Source organism: Aquarana catesbeiana, linkage group LG05, assembly GCF_042186555.1.
Source record: "Aquarana catesbeiana isolate 2022-GZ linkage group LG05, ASM4218655v1, whole genome shotgun sequence".
Classification (NCBI taxonomy): Eukaryota; Metazoa; Chordata; class Amphibia; order Anura; family Ranidae; genus Aquarana; species Aquarana catesbeiana.
Window position 1 is genome coordinate 114,762,998 of NC_133328.1, and position 16,578 is coordinate 114,779,575.

The window sequence follows — 16,578 nt, forward strand, 5'->3', positions numbered from 1 at the left end:
GGATGTTTGCTATTCCATAGGGGAGATCTCATGTCCAAGGTCCCTAGACCATACTTTGGTAAAGTCTCATAAGAATGGAGTAAAAAAGCTTTTATACACAGTGGAGAGAGAGTGTGGAGGGGGCCTTAAATCTAGCGGAGGGTCTATGTACTAGGCCAAAAAGATCTACAGAATGCTGAGTTGAGGACAAAAGCGACAGGCCAACAAAAGAGCTTGCAGTAGGCCAGTCCAATCTTTTGTAAGACCCAAAAGCAGCCATCTCAAGACTACTAGGGAGTTTAGAGTTGTCAAAAAAGAGTGGACTTGGATCTGTGGAAAGCATAAATGGTTCATCTTGTCTATATCAATCATGTTTGTTTGGTTTGTGAATACCAAAAAAGGTTTCTGGCCTACCAGCAAGAGTCTGTATACAGGAGAACAAAAAAATATATACTCTAGGAGTCCTCATAGCAAATTGTATGCTATGCAAAGAAAACTTATCAATCCTCAAATTTCAAACAAAATTTATTTCAAAGAAAAGACAATGTGCAATACTAAGAACATTACTAAAATGTAAAAAGTCAAATACTGAAATTCAATTATATTACAGTAAAGCAGAAACATCTGGACACATATACATACATATAAACACACACACACTAAAACACAATTTCTATGTCAGTAAAAGTGTTGCTTGTAAAAGGTAATGGAGTTAAAAATACATCAGCATATCTGGTACATCATGTTATCACAAAAGTACACAAAAGTGTAAAACTACAATAATGAAGCAAAAAAGAAAAAAAAGCACACACAAGTTACATAAATACCAATACCAGGTCTGATTTAACCCTGATTATTTCACATTAAAGAGAGTATTCTGTTGCATCCACCTTTCTGCCCTGAAAAAATAGGATTTTCTAAGGGCACCAAAATAACGAACTGTGTAACTTGTAACTCATAGATACATAGAAATGTGATGGCAGAAAAATAACTGACTTTTTGTGTGAGTATAGATCTAGATTTAAATCCACTGATGACAAAGTAAAGCTGGCCGTACACTAGCAGAATTGAATTAGAAAATGTTTGTTATAAGAACGTTTGTATAATTTTCCAATGGCTAGTGGGGTCAAATCAACATTTGTCTCTGGAAACACCAAAAGCAGACATCTTTGAAATACTTTCTAATGACATTTGTCATGTCATCAAATGCACTGATCAGAAATTTCATATGAATTTGCATATGAAATCTTATAGGAACATTCGTTTGGAAATCTACTAGTGCATGGGCAGCTTTTATGCATCTGCCTTCCTAAAGCCTTGTGGGAATGTTTTGGTAAACACTTGTTGCCCGTTAAACGAGGGCCAATTACAATTATTTTTTCACTGAATTTAAAACACCAATATTGATTGACTGCTATGAATTACTGTCATTTCACATCATTATTTTTTTGTGCTACTTTGTTCACATTGGCTACAATGGATAGTTTGAAAGCCTTTGAGGCCTCTTGCACACATTACTGATGTATGAACATTAGATATTCATGGCATAAAAAATAAAAAAAACAAAAAACAAACCACAAGGATGGGCTGTATAGCACAAGTTTATTTGTGTGTACACATACCTAAAAATTCCTCTAGTTTTTTTTTTTTTTTTTTTAATCAAGGGAGTGTGACGTACATGCATGTTCTTGCATATATATGTGTGTAAAAATACGGACCAGCATTTTGTGGATATAATTTTTTTTTTTAATGATGTATACATACAATGCCTGTGTGTACAGGCACATTGAAAACAATGGTCTGCAATTACAGCAATACAAAAAAAGAAAATAAGCAAGGCTTGTATGCCTACAAATGCTGCATTTTATGGCATCAGTGTGCAAGATACCAAAAGGCATACTGGACCAAAGTATGCCATTTATGTGATTTACAGGAGTTCATTATATAACTGTTCTGCTCTCTAAACTTACAGAAAGGTGTAGTAACAGTTTCAGCTTTTTGTACATACGTATACAGCTTTGTTACTTGCAGTGCTTTAAGGCACAATCCAGCCCAAACCTTTTTTAGTTCTTAAAAATGCATGGGGAAGGTTTAAATCTTTTTCCGTTTTTTTACTGCTGTCTGTTTCCATTGGGGAGATGACACTGCCTATCAAATTCTCCCATGTAAGTAAATGAGGCTGTGACACAACCACAAGCCTTGCTAAGGCAGATTTCCACAATGCAAAATAGCCACCAGGAGGCATTAGTATCACCTCCTGAACACCTGCAAACTTCCTTTCACTGCTCTCTGGTAAACGATCCACCATCGGTTGATTTTCAGGGGGGACAGTAAATACTTTTACTAGTGTGAAAGGAGCCTAAAGGCACAAGCAGCAATGAAAGCTGCTTTTGCACTTCTGTACATGTAGATGGAGAGGAGAGAGCTGTAGGTCTGATGCAAGTAAAAGCCCATCAACCCTGGCCCTTGACAGCATAACCTTTATGTAGCCGTATCTTTGCCAACCCAGAGTTTGCTGGTCTTAAAGTGATTGTAAAGTCTCGCTTTTTTTTTTTTTTCTATAAAAATAATAAACATGTTATAAATACCTGCTCTGTGCAGTAGTTTTACACAAAGCATCCTCCTATTCTCGGGTCCCCACTTCAGCTCTTCTGGCCCCTCCCTCCTTGTCACGTGCCTCCCACAGCAAGCAGGTTGCTATGTCACAGAGCCCTGGTTCGGGCCACTCTCTCCTGATTGGCTAACAGACACAGCACCACTGCTGTGTCTCAGCCAATTAGGAGGGAGAGTACTGGATGGCCGAGGCACTCGTGGACATCGCTGGATAGAGATGGGGCTCAGGTAAGTATTAGGGGGGCTGCTGCACACAGAAGGTTTTTTATCTTAATGCATAGAAAGCATTAAGATAAAAACCCTCTGCCTTTCCAACCACTTTAAGTATTGGATAACCTCTGGTCTCCACAGAGGTGGACGTGCTGGATGTTTAATCAAGACAGGTGTACTAGGGGGCTAACCACAGCCATACAGCAGTTTTTCTTTAGGGTTCATTCACGCCATTACAAAATGTGAGCACGCACACGATAACACGCTCATTGTATTAAGGTAGATCATTCATTTAACTGCTGCCATGTACTGGACTGCAATGCACGGTCATCGACTAGGTGCATCAGGGTGCTATTTAGCATGACACATATCTGCAGTGCAATTGTGTGGACGGGCTCTAAAACCATACTTCAGCCAATTTTTAAAGTGCTGCTCTGTGCTTTATAAATGTGCTTTGTGCATTGGATATCTGAAGCAACGCCCCATTTATTTTAGTAGGATGAAAAAAAAGTGGCAGGTGGTGTAAAATAAAATGTATCACATGACCAGTTTAAGGTCATGTGACAGAGCTCTCCCAGCTGGGAGTGTTCTCTGCAGCACAACACAGATATTGGAGGCTTCACACTGTGCTTTGCTACTTCTATAACTGAAATGTAAAATGCAGGGGCAGGGTGGGGTTTTAGAAGCCATGTTCTGCAGATGTCAGAGAAGATAATTGGCTCCAAAGTGTTAAGCTGTATGTGTTTACGACCCAATAAGGGCTGGTGTTTTTGTTTTGGGGGGGGTAGCAAACAACCCCCCCCCCCGGACGTTTGCTGGTCGGTCCAGCATTTACCTCATCTAGGCGAGTAGCAACTCCGTGTCCTCTCCTCTATCGGTGACTTCTAGCATGCGGCTTACTTTCCTCCTCCTAGGCATCCAATTGGATTGCCTGTCCTTTTAGCCAATCGGGTGACAAAACCTGCTTCCTGATTGGCCAGGAGGAGGATCAGTGTTACAATAGCGAATACCCATTCGCTGTTGTAACACACCTGGGTGGGTTTGTGAGCGAATTCTCTGCTCCCCGTGCAAACCCTATTTTGAAGATTATTAGAGCTTTAATCAGTGCTTTAAAAAGAAAACACCCACCCCGCATTGGAATCCATGCATCCGGCATCCTAAAAGGGGCTCCGCATGGATAGGGGGAGATGATGATGGATGGGGGGGAGGGGGGATAGCGCCCTTAATAGATGGGCCTCCCCTGTTGAGGCCTCAAATTCTGGCCAAGTATCAGAGCTGAACATTTCTCTTCAGGCACCAAACTATGTGTCCTTGTTCTAAAGCAGTGCAAATAGTCTATAGCTTTATCCCATGAGATGAGCAGTGCTGTGCAATGGTATTTATGTGCTGTATAGCAATTTTTATGCCCTCCTATATGTGGGAGTAGAAATAAGTAAACATTTCTTACAGATATGCTTTTGTTCAAATCAGATCAAAGCAGTTCAAATCACCACCAGCTCTATCAAAATGACTGCAAGAGTCGGCAATTAACAATTCAGCTGCAATAGGGCATGTTTAATCAAAGCTATGGTCGGGATGTCTTACCTTGAATTGTTTTTAATATACATGAACTTAAGTGAAGAGCACACCTTTTACAAAGGATTATAATAAAATGTGGATCCACAATGTCCAAATGACGTAATCTTGCAGAAACCTGTGCTAGGAAAAACACACGATTCCTTTGCCAACCTCTCCTTCTGAAATGGTGTTTTGCCTGGCATGTTGAATCAGTGGCTTTAGCTCTGAGCTACTGACCCACAACAAGCATGTATACCAGGAGTTCTGACTTCATCGTTTGCATATTTGTGACCAATGATCCTAAAGCAAGAGACAGCCAGGCAGCTAGCAAGCATCTCTCAACATAGGCTTCTTTAACCACTTGACCTCCGGAAGATTTTACCCTCATTCATAACCAGGCCATTTTTTGCGATACGGCACCGCGGGATGTTAAATGACAATTGGGCAGTCATGCAACGCTGTACCCAAATAAAATTAATGTCCTTTGAGCTTTCTTTTGGTGGTATTTGAACACCACTGCGGTTTTTATTTTTTGCGCCAAAAACAAAAAAAAGATCGAAAATTTTGAAAAAAAAAAATATTTTTTACTTTCTGCTATAAAACACATCCAATAATTTTTTAATTTATTTCAATTTTTTTTTTTTTTTTTTTTTTAATACTAACAGTGGCGATCAGCAACCTATAGCGGGACTGCGATATTGTGGCGGACATTCGGACCCTCACACTTTTGGGAACCAGTGACATGAATACAGTGATCTGTGCTAAAATATATGCACTGTACTGACAATTGCTAGGAAGGGGTTAAACATCTAGGCTGATCAAAGGGTTACATGTGTGCCTAGCCAGTGTTTTGGGGTACTGTGTGCAGTGCTTTTAGTAAGGGAAGTAATGCATTTTACTCCCTGCTTTGTGGGCAAAGAAAATCCATTATTTCCCCGCTGACAGTACAGGTCTCCGCCTTATTTACATAGGCAGGGCTCTCTTCTTTGTAAATTCCCAACGATCCGTGGGTGCTGGTGGTCATCCATTGGCTGCTGCTGATCGGCATCTGCTGTGTTTAAACACAGCACAGCCGGGTCTCCGGTGGCATGCATGCACTTCCTACCCAGAAGTGCCGGATCCCATACCTAGTACGTGACCTGGCACAGGCCACACAGCCACCTTGCTGCCGTATGTTATATGATCGGCAAGTGGTTAAAGAAGTTTCAAAATGAGATATATTTCAAGAATTTAGATAAAATGTACTCATTTGGCTCCTGATCCAGGTGAAATTAGGAGCCAAAGGGTCATGTTATGCTCTACACAGAGGTGACTCAATTAAGGGTCCCAAAATCCTTTAAAACAAATAATCTAGTCTTAAATACAACAGCGTTTCTCAAACACTCTCAAGTCTCACCAATAGTGCATTTTTTTTGTAGATATCCATACATAGTTATATAACTATGGCTATGCTGTCTGTGAGGTTACCAACATAAGCACATAGGGGTGGGTGTCTGATTTTTAGCAAGTGCCGAGGTGTTGCCATGTTTAAAGTTTAACTTCACCCTGGATTGAGAATTTAGTCCTGTGTTATCTTGCAAGTAAACCCAGTCTGGTCATATTCTTTATCTCAGACTCTAATGTTATGATCTCCCCACTAACGTTTTCGGGTCTACTGAGCTGCTGTAGCTTATACAAATCCAGCTCCCAACAGTTTCTCCATAAAACAGAAAAAACTCTGGGAAGTCCAGCTGCAAAAGTGACATTGTTGTAACATGGGACAAGGAGACATAAGCCAATTTAGCACTTGTGTGCCCACTGTAGCAAGCGTTAACCCATGGTGTATGTTTATTGCCATTCGTTTTCAAAGAGAACCCAACACTCAAACATTAATAAGAGAAAACCCCACCGGACCCTTATCGCAACACATGCAATAAGAAACACATATGTTGCTTCGTTGCTCACTGGAACAAAAATAAAGTCAGATTTTTTTTTTGGTCTATAGAGGTACTTTGAGGGCCCATTGAAAATGAAAGGGCTTATATAAAAAAAACAACGCTTGCACAATTGTAAGCAGACCCTGAAAGAGAAGAAGTCAACTGGTAGATTAATTGGCTCCTATCTAAAATTGCCCTAGTATGATGATCTACTGAGTGAACTCAAGATGATGGTCTCATCATCTGCTATCTGCCAGCAAATAAAGTGTTTTGAGTCCTCAGGGAGAAGAGCGCTATAGAAATATAAAATGATTGATTGAATTGAACTCTTATATGGAGGGACAACAAAATAAGCAGCAACAAACATTTAATTCCAATCTCACTGTATCAAAGCAAAAATAATCTAATCTAAAACACATCATCCAAATGCAGGAGGTCACTTTCGGGAGCAATCAATATAAAATTTTCAATGCAATTGTCTTGATATTTTCAAGCACACAACACTATGGTTCTTCAACTCTGAATTTATGAAAATTAGATTTTTTTTTTTTTTTATTAGGACAATTTGCCCATGCAACAGCACAGAGACCTAGAGCTTGTCACATCAGTAGGGAATAGAAACCTCATCAACGTCTACCATAATAACTGACTGTATTACCTCTGTACCCACCAGTAAGATTAAAGTTAACTCTAGAAGTAGACTACTAGAGTGTTCACTTGAATTATCTTGACGGAGTTCTAGAAAACACACTACAGATACACAAATGCCTAGTACACACAATCCAAAAATCATATGAAAAATACTGCATTCGAACCGATCGTACGATATTCTGATCGTTACTACACCGCTTTCGAGAGCCAATCACGGCAGTTCAACTAAAATTATCCAAAGGGATAAACACAAAAAATGTTCTTGTACGATACCAGACCGTAAGATTTTTATTTAATCAGTACAGTCTTCGTCCGAAAAAAAAAATAAATAAAAAAAAAATTGGGAGAGCAAGACCACGCATGCCCGGAAATGAAAGAATACATTACAATACAACACATAACTTCTGAAGTTGTACTGTCATACAAGAATTTTTTTTGTAAATTTAGTAACCACTTTTTCAATATGAGACTAGCATGCAAAAAAAAAAAATCAAAAACCATGATCGCATTTGTCCTATATTCTCATTGTGTGTACGATGCTTAAGTTGCACTCTACTTTCCCTTACCTTGGTAACTTATATAAATCCAAGTTTCAAAATATTGGTTTAGTTTCTATAATATACTTCCAATGACTGTACACTTTACAAAATGGGGTGGCACAATGGCAATATTTATTAAACAAGAATCACTTTTTTATTTAATAGAATATGTTCCACTGAACAGAAAAGTATGGCTACATTCCCAGTCTGGGAGTCTGCCATCTGGTTTTACAATGCGATTGGTTAGCGCAGTCTTAAAAGGCATTGTTCATGTCTGATTTTTATACAGTTTTATAGACTAGTAAGCAGCAGCAGCTCCTCTTAACTTGAAATTCCTTTTTAAAGCAGAATTCCAGGAAAAACCCTTCTTGTTCTGGATAACGTGGGGAAGGATTTAAAGCTCTTTCAGAATTTTACAGGCACGTCTTGCTTGGGAGCTTTCCCCTCACTTCCTGTATGGTCATTCAAAAGTGTGAAGTCCAACATAGCAAAGAAAAGTTTTTTTTTTTTTTTTTTTTACATAGAAGGCTGGGAAGGGGGTCAAACAGGTTTTTATTATTCTCCCTGTCCCCATTGTGGAGGGTCCCCCCACTTCTGTCCTGGGGACTACAAATGAGTGAGGAGAATCTCCTCAACAGAACACATGGCACATTACACAGAGCTTTATTGCCCTGATGATCCAGCTTCATATTAGAAAAAAAAAACGCTACCCATTTCTGTACATGCTGGTACCATCTGTCTACTGTACACTGAAATCAATCAATCAGGCATACTGCAAACCGAGAGGAGAGGAGTGGAGGAACAAGGTTGCTAAGGTAAGCATAAAAGGTCCTGGTCATTCTCCACTTTAAACATTTTAACTTGTGTTTTAGTGGCTGCCTATAGCAGATTTACCCAGCAGAATTTTCTGTACTAGGTTAGTTTGGTGCCAATCTAGCAGCTGTCCTTCAGTAACATTCTGGGAAGAGGAAAACATAAAAAACTCTAAAATATGGTCCATTTTCTGTGTTCTGCCAGTTAGCCTGCTACAATGTGCACTCATTCTGTAGCACCCCAATAGGACCCTAAACTCAATGTCAACATCACATCCTAATATCCACCATACCCTACTGTGTTGGGTCACTTACATTCACACAGCAGTTAATGTATAGGTCTTCTGAACATTGTCAACATCTGCAGCCGACACAGCATCCAACCTACATTTATACAATCCTTGCAATATTCATCTAAACTCAACTTCCGTTTTTCTCCTTCCTTTCTGTGGGAACATTTACGAATCACCCGACATGAAAGTTTTAAAAATGTAATTTTATATTGAGGCTGGAAAAAAGTGACCATCTACATAAAACTGATTATTAAGCAATCTGATTCAATGTTTAGCAGAGTCCCTAAGACGTCTTAACAAGATTCCACCCTCCTCAGTTTGATGCACATAAACATGCATTCTTGGGCAATAATTGCATAAATGTGTATGTAAAAGGCTATGGGAAAGTAAATGTTAAAAGTATAACTAAAAAGGTAATTTTTTTTTTTTTTTTTTTAGGTTTGGACAGAGGAGAGGGATTAGAACACCTGTCAGGTTTGTACACTCATTACGGAGTCACCCACTCCATTTGTACCGTTTACCATTATCATCCAAGTGTAAGTATAAGACCCCTTTCACACGGGCTGTCCGATCAGGTCCGCCTGTCAGTTTTCCAGGTGGACCTGATCGGACATTTCAGTCTCTTCTATAGAGCGGCAGATGTCAGCGGACACATGTCCACTGACACCCACCTCCATAGGATCCTGTTCGCCAAAAACAGACGAATGGTGGTCCTATGCTCCATCCATCCAGCGGATTAAATGGGAATGGACAAGCTGTCCATTTTCATTCCATTGCCCCATAGAGACGAGCGGGACTGGGTCAGTGTCATCATATCTGTCATCCGCCTGCTCAGCGGGGATTAGCAGAGAGATCCCCCCTGAGCAAGTGGATTTCGCTTAGCGGAGGCGCCCATGTAAAAGGGGCCCAAGAGAAAAAAAAAGAAAAAACTTTTGGGTTGGCACCAGAACAGTAAGAAAGGGGAATACTTCCGATGGGGACACCAATTCTGATGACCTGGGGGGACCCCAATGGATTGCCCTAATTTGCAATGATTTCCTCCCACTTCCCGTTTTGGCTATGGGACAGGAAGTGAAGGTAAAGCTCACAAATGGGACACAGATGGCAATAAACTCACAGGGGTTATACCCCTCCCTTACGCTACCCAAAATGAAAAAAAAAAAGTTTTGCCTACAGATCTACTTTAAACCTGTGGCCAGAGCAGACCTTATGCCATTTGCCTAATTAGAATACCAAGATTATTAAATGCTTTGCATAGTTTTTTTTTCAGTTCAATCTCAAACAGTGATGGAGGGGCCCCTCTGAACCCCTGACCCATTCTAAATGCTTTTTAAAAAAATTGTAACCAATAGGCGGCAGAGCTTGATGACATCAGCACGTAGAGCAGGAAGGAAGCTTACTTATATGCGAAAACCATGCTTGCATTGTTCATTAAGGAAGCAACGCTATTTTATTAAAGAGGCAATTGTTCTAGTGCACAGGATTTGTGCACTGGATTACGTGAGTATATCTCCTCTGTGTTTTTGATGTTTTAATAAAGTGTATGGTGTTTTTAATACTGTACAATGGCAGTTCCTATTTCCTTTGAGCACCATTAACTGGAAGTACTGGTAATTGCTTTCTGGAGAGTATGGAGATCCATGGTGGTGATTAAGCTCCCAAACGTGTCTGGAGAATTATTGGAGCCTTATTAAAGAGCAAGGTGCTTTTCTATTTTATACTGAGGTGAGCAGATACTGTAATTGGTGGTGTATTACACTGGGTGTACACGGCAATCTTTCTTGAATTATCATTGGGAAGGACTGTTTTTCTTTAACACTAAGCACTTTTGGAGTAGATTGATACAATTGTTTTCTGGACTTTTGAACATAGTATATTGAATGCACTTATTTATGCAATACACAACTTTTTTTAGGTTTATTTATCACGATTTTGACCACATTAATGCAGGTCATTGACTTGCACATTGTTACTCATGCATTTTAACTTACATTGACTTGTATATATATTGCAGTGAAGATTGCTGTGAATTGCACGTCATCACATGTTAAGAAGTGCGCGTTTCAATTTTGTTCTATTTTTGATTGCGTTGCACTTCTTTTTGAATATAATAATTTTTATGTGGATGGACAATATCTTGGTTCTTAATTTTTTTCTACAATCCTCAAGCTGTTACTCCAAAGGCAGAGTCAGGGTTCTTTATGTACTTGGAAGCTACCTCAAAACTTGATGTTACATCAGATTGGGATACTCACCTATACCCAGATCCAGTGCTCCACCACCTTATCTCCCTTTTAATGTCTGTGGATATTTTCATTATCTCTTACCTTAACTGTACTTGACTGAGATTTGGTAAAACAGCTACATCATACTTTTTAGGCAGTTCCCATAACAATAGCCATAAAAGGCAAAATGTTTTAACATTACCATTTCAAGATCTTCAAAAGCATTAATATAGTTTTCTAAATGTTAGAAAATAAAAACCAACATTTTACAGACATTTTCAGGTGGAAAATTACAGTAAATTTACAAAGCTATTCCACCAACACGCTATTTTTCCAGACAAAAACTAGAAAACACTTGTGCATGGTACACCGCATTGCCATCTGCTGGTGAGAGACATCCATTGTTTTTATCCATTGTGCAGGCCATTCTAGGACAACTGCATTCACACTGACTGAAATGACCATCAACCCACAGGAGCATAGTAGAGATTGTTATTTGAAAAAGCTGCTTAACAGCAAACCAGTGATGTCACACATTACCCTTGTGCCTAACCAGCTGCATTTATTTTTTTCCATAGCTTAAGGTTGACATAAAAAAAAAAAAACATATGTTCTCTAGACAGGAAACAATACTTTATACTAGAAGGGCAAATAAAACCATAAATACATCTAAGTAGCACAAAAAGTTTGGGGGTATTCAAGGATACACCCTTAACATATAAAAAAAAATGCTAAAAAGTTATGGCTGGTTATTTATCCAATTTATATAAATTGCTTAACGCTTCAATTAAGGTATCACGTAAAAACTTTGGTAAACTACAAGTCAGTCACTTTTACAAGCTGCTCCATGTTTTGATTCAAATTTGGGGGTAATAGGGAACAGTTTGTTTGGCTTTCCTATTTTATGGCGCTTCCTCTGTGGGTCTAGTCAGTAGACAGAGTAATGCAGATACTCGGGGATCTCTGGTGGCTTTTGCCAGGCAGGACAAGCTCAGTCCTTTCAGAAATGTATACCAGTTTCTCTTCTTGTAGGCTGCATGCACTAAATCTATTTGTTTGGACATTAGTGCTTGCACCAGCAGTGTTGACACCTGTAACATTGTGTATAGGAGCTGCTCCACTCATCTGTTCGAAGGATTTACTGAACATAGCTGTTGCAGTCCGTGCAAGACTATAGCTGCCAGGTTTAGGAAGTGACTGGCTAGTTGTCAAAGTCAGCCTTTTTAGAGATACTAGCTCTAAATTCTCACTCATAGCTCTCTGGTTCTGCTTCCTGTTGAGATGCTCACGGCAAGGATCCCCTGTGGATTCCCTTTCTTTACCCCCGGCCCTGGATCCAAGAGATCTCCTCTGGGCTTTACCCAAAGGCGGCCTACTGAAGCTACCGCTGCTGCTGTGAGACATGGCCGATTGGCTTGAGCTTGAGGCTGCCCTGGAACAGAAACCTTCGTCCACCTCGGCTATTTCAGACAACTCATCTGGTAGGGTCAACTCTGCGGAGTCTGAAGGAACAGATGTATTAAAAAAAAAAAAAAAAAAAAAATTAACGCCATAGTTTGAGGAGCAGCAAAGTGTACTGCTGCAGCATTATTTAAGGCATAATCATTTGAAGCAGTGTCAGACATACTTACCCATTTATTAAAAAAGAAAAGAAAAATCAAACATTCAAGTGTACCAGTTATTTTGCAGCAAACAATATGAAGTGAAGGAAGAGGATTTAACGATAGAGGGTTGCACACATTTTGAAAGGCTTATTTTAAGCCAAACCTGCTATACCATTAAAGCAGACATTCCTTCAGAAATAAAAAGGTTCTCCAGTCCAATACCCCAAAGAAATTTCCTAAAGAAAAAAAAAAATCCGGAAAAATAAACTGTTGACACAAGACTTACTTTGGCTGTGGCTTCTGACAATTCTAGTAGGCATTGGTAACACTGGTGCCTAATCACTACCTCCTTAGAAAGCATTGGAAGCAGGGGCTAAGGTCAGCATTTCTCTCTCTTGTCAACTGTTTATTTTTGAGTTTATTTTTATTTTTAATTTTTTTTACTAATTCTGTTGGCAGTAAAGCAGACCTTCCATTTTTATGGAACTTGTGTGTATGCAGGTTATGAGCATGCCTATCACACTTCTATCACAACCTATATATACACACACAACTCTATACCTCCTACTGTTGCTATGAAAGCAAACAAGCATGGAGGCACACAGGGTTAAAGTCATTTTTACACATCACTGGCCAAAGATGCAAAAATAGCCAAAATACAAACCAGCATCTACTTTTACAATCCTCCTCCATCACATCATTATGTTTATTACATAAATGTAAGTGTGCTTTTGGTGTAAATGCATAAAAACTGTAGATTCAAAGAGGAAGCATGCATATGTTGATTGTGAGAAAAGTCAAGTGGTTAACCATGCATAAGAACAGATTTTAAGGTCACCCAAATTTATGAATGCCTGCTTATACCACAAACACAAGAAAAGAAAGGCACACCAATTCACTACAGATTTCAAACCTCCAAAATTTAAGGGCAGACAAATGGAAAGGTCACATGATGCACACTGACTTCAATATCTGTTTAGAGTATACAGACTTACTACATATATGGTCTATACATAGAAATTAATAAGTTATCTTCTGTCATCTCTATGCATCTGCATTTTAAGGAAAATCACATATCTACTATAGATATAGATATACACAATATTTGCATGCAGCTTATTGTATGTTAGTGTTCCATGCTTCCAGCATATAGCTAAGGAATCCGTTCAAGCATGAATGATCGGTTTAAAAATCTAAACTCAAAAAATACCTAACCGATTAGGACATTCCCTAGTGAAACCAAAAAGACTTACCTACCGAGCACCTCTGGTAAAAACTGATCAGTGTGGCAATTTTATTCCTGTGCATGTGCTAGAAGACTTCCACTGATGCTCATGAGACAGCCAATAATTCAAAAATGAACCTTCCCATAAGGAAAAATGCACTAAAGTTTTTTTTTTTTCTGATCAAACTCCTCTAGGCTTCCCTAATGAGTAAAGGACACCTGTCAGCTTTAAAAAGTGGTAGTAAACTGCAAAAAAAAACAAAAAACAAAAAAAAAAGAAAATCTTCTCCCTGCAAGTTAATATCATAATGTGCTAGTATGCATCACATACTAGCACATTATGAAATACTTACCTGAAAATGAAGCCCTCCATTGGCACGCTATCACCGCTGACAGGGCTTCCATCTTCACCTGGTCTTCCATCTTTACCTGGTCTTCCTTCAGAGTTCACAAACTGTGGCCATCTGATTGGCCAAACCACGTTGTTGCCACTCCTGTGCACGGGAGTCACAGCCGCGGCATGGCTCTCTCAATGGACGGCACGTCGTCTATTGAGAGCTCAGTGTGCATGCACAAATGACATCACCAGCACTGCTTGGGTAAATATCTCCTAAACTTTACACATTTAGGAGATATTTACTGTACCTACAGGTAAGCCTCATTACAGACTTACCTGTTGGTATAAATACAAAAAAACCCTTTACTACCACTTTAAGCTGAATGCAAACTAATGCCCCAAACTTCTTGCATTTTAGGCATCCTCTCTAGTGCCAAGTATTACCATTAGCGCTCCTGAGCCAGTTGGTGCTACAGCCCCAAAAAAGATCCAACAGAATGAACTATTCTGAAGATGTTGCTGGGCAAGCCCCCTTCCATGTTCAAAGCATTGCAAGAAGAGCATTCACATATGCCTCATACTCAAAAGTACCAGGATGGGGCTGCAGAGCAAATAGGGATGGCAGGCAGGAGCATTAAGTGTAATTCACATCTTGTCTTTAAAGCAGAGCTCCAGGCTCTTTTAGAGAAAATTAGACGTCAGTAGCTACAAATACTGTAGCTGCTGACTTTTCATATTAGGGCACTTACCTGTCCACGAATCCAGCTGTGTCCTCACCCGAGCCGACTTTTCAATCGGGTTTCAGGTGCTGCCGCCGCCATCCCAGCTAAGGGAAACTGGCAGTGAAGCCTTGTGGCTTCACAGCCAGTTCCCTACTGTGCATGCTGCGTTTTTGACTGGCCTAGGTGTGGGGGAAGGAGTGGGGGCAAACATCCGCGGTGAACTCAGCTGGAAGTGGGAGCATGTACCTGTCGAAATCGGGGGGGGGGTGCCAAATACTTGGGGGGAGGCAGAGAAGTGGAGCTGCCCCTTTTGGGTGGAGTTCCTCGTTAAGACACAGCAGGAAGCGATAAGGAATCTCACCAAACTAAGGGAATTCCCCTGTTATACAATGGTCATTACATGGGCTCCCATTGGAAGACCTTTCTTTAGCTCCTGTTCTGGAAAGAACGCTAAAATGTTTGATTGCCCATCGGCGACAATGCTCACCAGAATAAACAGAGGGTAAATCTGCCCAGCAGGGAGACAGACAGTAATACACACCTGACAGGGATTCCAAGCCCTCATCACTGTATCCAAAATGTAATAAAAATATTTTGGGTACACACACTTCAAGAGTACAGGTTTGCTTTAAATGGCAGATAATTTCAATCTGAATGGTACAGAAAAGAAAAGGCCAGGAGCAAAGTATTTTCTACTTTATGGAGTGGGTCTTGTTGGAGGGAATAAGATTTTAAGACCTATGAAAGGATAATCTTCATGAGTAAATATAGATTTAGTGTTTAGATTTAGTAATGATTATGTTCAAAGTGCAGTAAATCCATGGCGCCCAATGAGATTTCAGTATTCTGTAGACACAGGAAAAAAGATTTAACTGGTAAATTAAGAGAAACCCCACTAAACACTACCTTACCCAAAAATGTCCTAATTGCCTGAAAAGAAAGTTAAAGCAATTCAGGTGGAATTGTTTAAAGGTACCAAACAGATACGCATGCTCGACTGCAGCCATTAAAACTTTTTTTTAGTATGCGCACCCATGCACTGTGACCCTTTCACTTGCAGGTACCTTGTGCCCATCATCTATCAAGTGATTAACACTGCACTCTGGCATGTGAAGACATCCCGTCCTCCATCAATCTCCTTACAGATTTTTGCCTTCTGATTTCAGGCTTGCCCTCAGTTCTAGACTCTGAACAGTTTTCATGTAGAGCATCATTATCTGCTAGTGGTTTGATTCTCTCCCCATTGCCGGCTCTGTCTCCTGGCACATTGGTGACACTAATCTCGGGTATGACAAGGTTGCCCATGTCTGAGGAGTCATTATTAGTGTCATTTTGTTCTAGATGGAAGAAAAAAAAAAGAAAAAAGGAAGGTAATGGCTGAAATGACAATGGAGGGAATTGAAGACAAAACAAGTAATGTAAATGAACATCAACACAAATGTTACATGAATAATGAACAAATGTAAACCAGTTAGACATTAGTTATGGTTAAAGCTTGACAAATATAAAATTAATGATCATTATAGGGAAAAAATAAATAAAAAAAAACAGTGAGTTGTCTGAATACATTTAGTCCAAGTGGTTATCATTATAAATCGGTGACCCCTAAATTGTAGGCTGAATGCGGCCCTTTGTTTGCCCTTATCTGACCACTGGGGCATTATTCTTTCCACGGAGATAATAGGGAAATATTCTTCCCAATGACACCAATGACGAGACAATTCCTTTGGCTGGCGCCAACAATGGGGCGCTATTTCTCCCACTAGCACCAACAATAGAGCGAAATCCCTCCCACTGACACAGAGGAGCACAATTCTTATTTGCATAAAAAATGGCGCACAATTCTTCCTACAGGCTCCAACAATGGGGCACTATCCTTCCCACTGACACCAGTG

At 39.8% G+C, this 16,578-nt stretch overlaps 1 protein-coding gene across 5 annotated transcripts in view; it reads right to left on the reverse strand.

Moving 5' to 3' along the window:
- Positions 1-486: 486 nt before the first annotated feature.
- Positions 487-16,578, reverse strand: part of HYCC1 (hyccin PI4KA lipid kinase complex subunit 1) — a 162,778-nt gene continuing 146,686 nt past the window's right edge. For 3 of the 5 annotated variants that reach the window (XM_073630088.1, XM_073630084.1, XM_073630087.1), the window contains one exon: positions 487-12,297. In XM_073630088.1, the coding sequence (XP_073486189.1) occupies positions 11,720-12,297 (578 nt within the window). In that variant the 3' untranslated portion in view covers positions 487-11,719. Of the gene's footprint in view, positions 12,298-15,747; positions 16,021-16,578 lie in introns of all 5 variants that reach the window. The other 2 variants (XM_073630090.1, XM_073630089.1) reach the window with 2 other exon arrangements.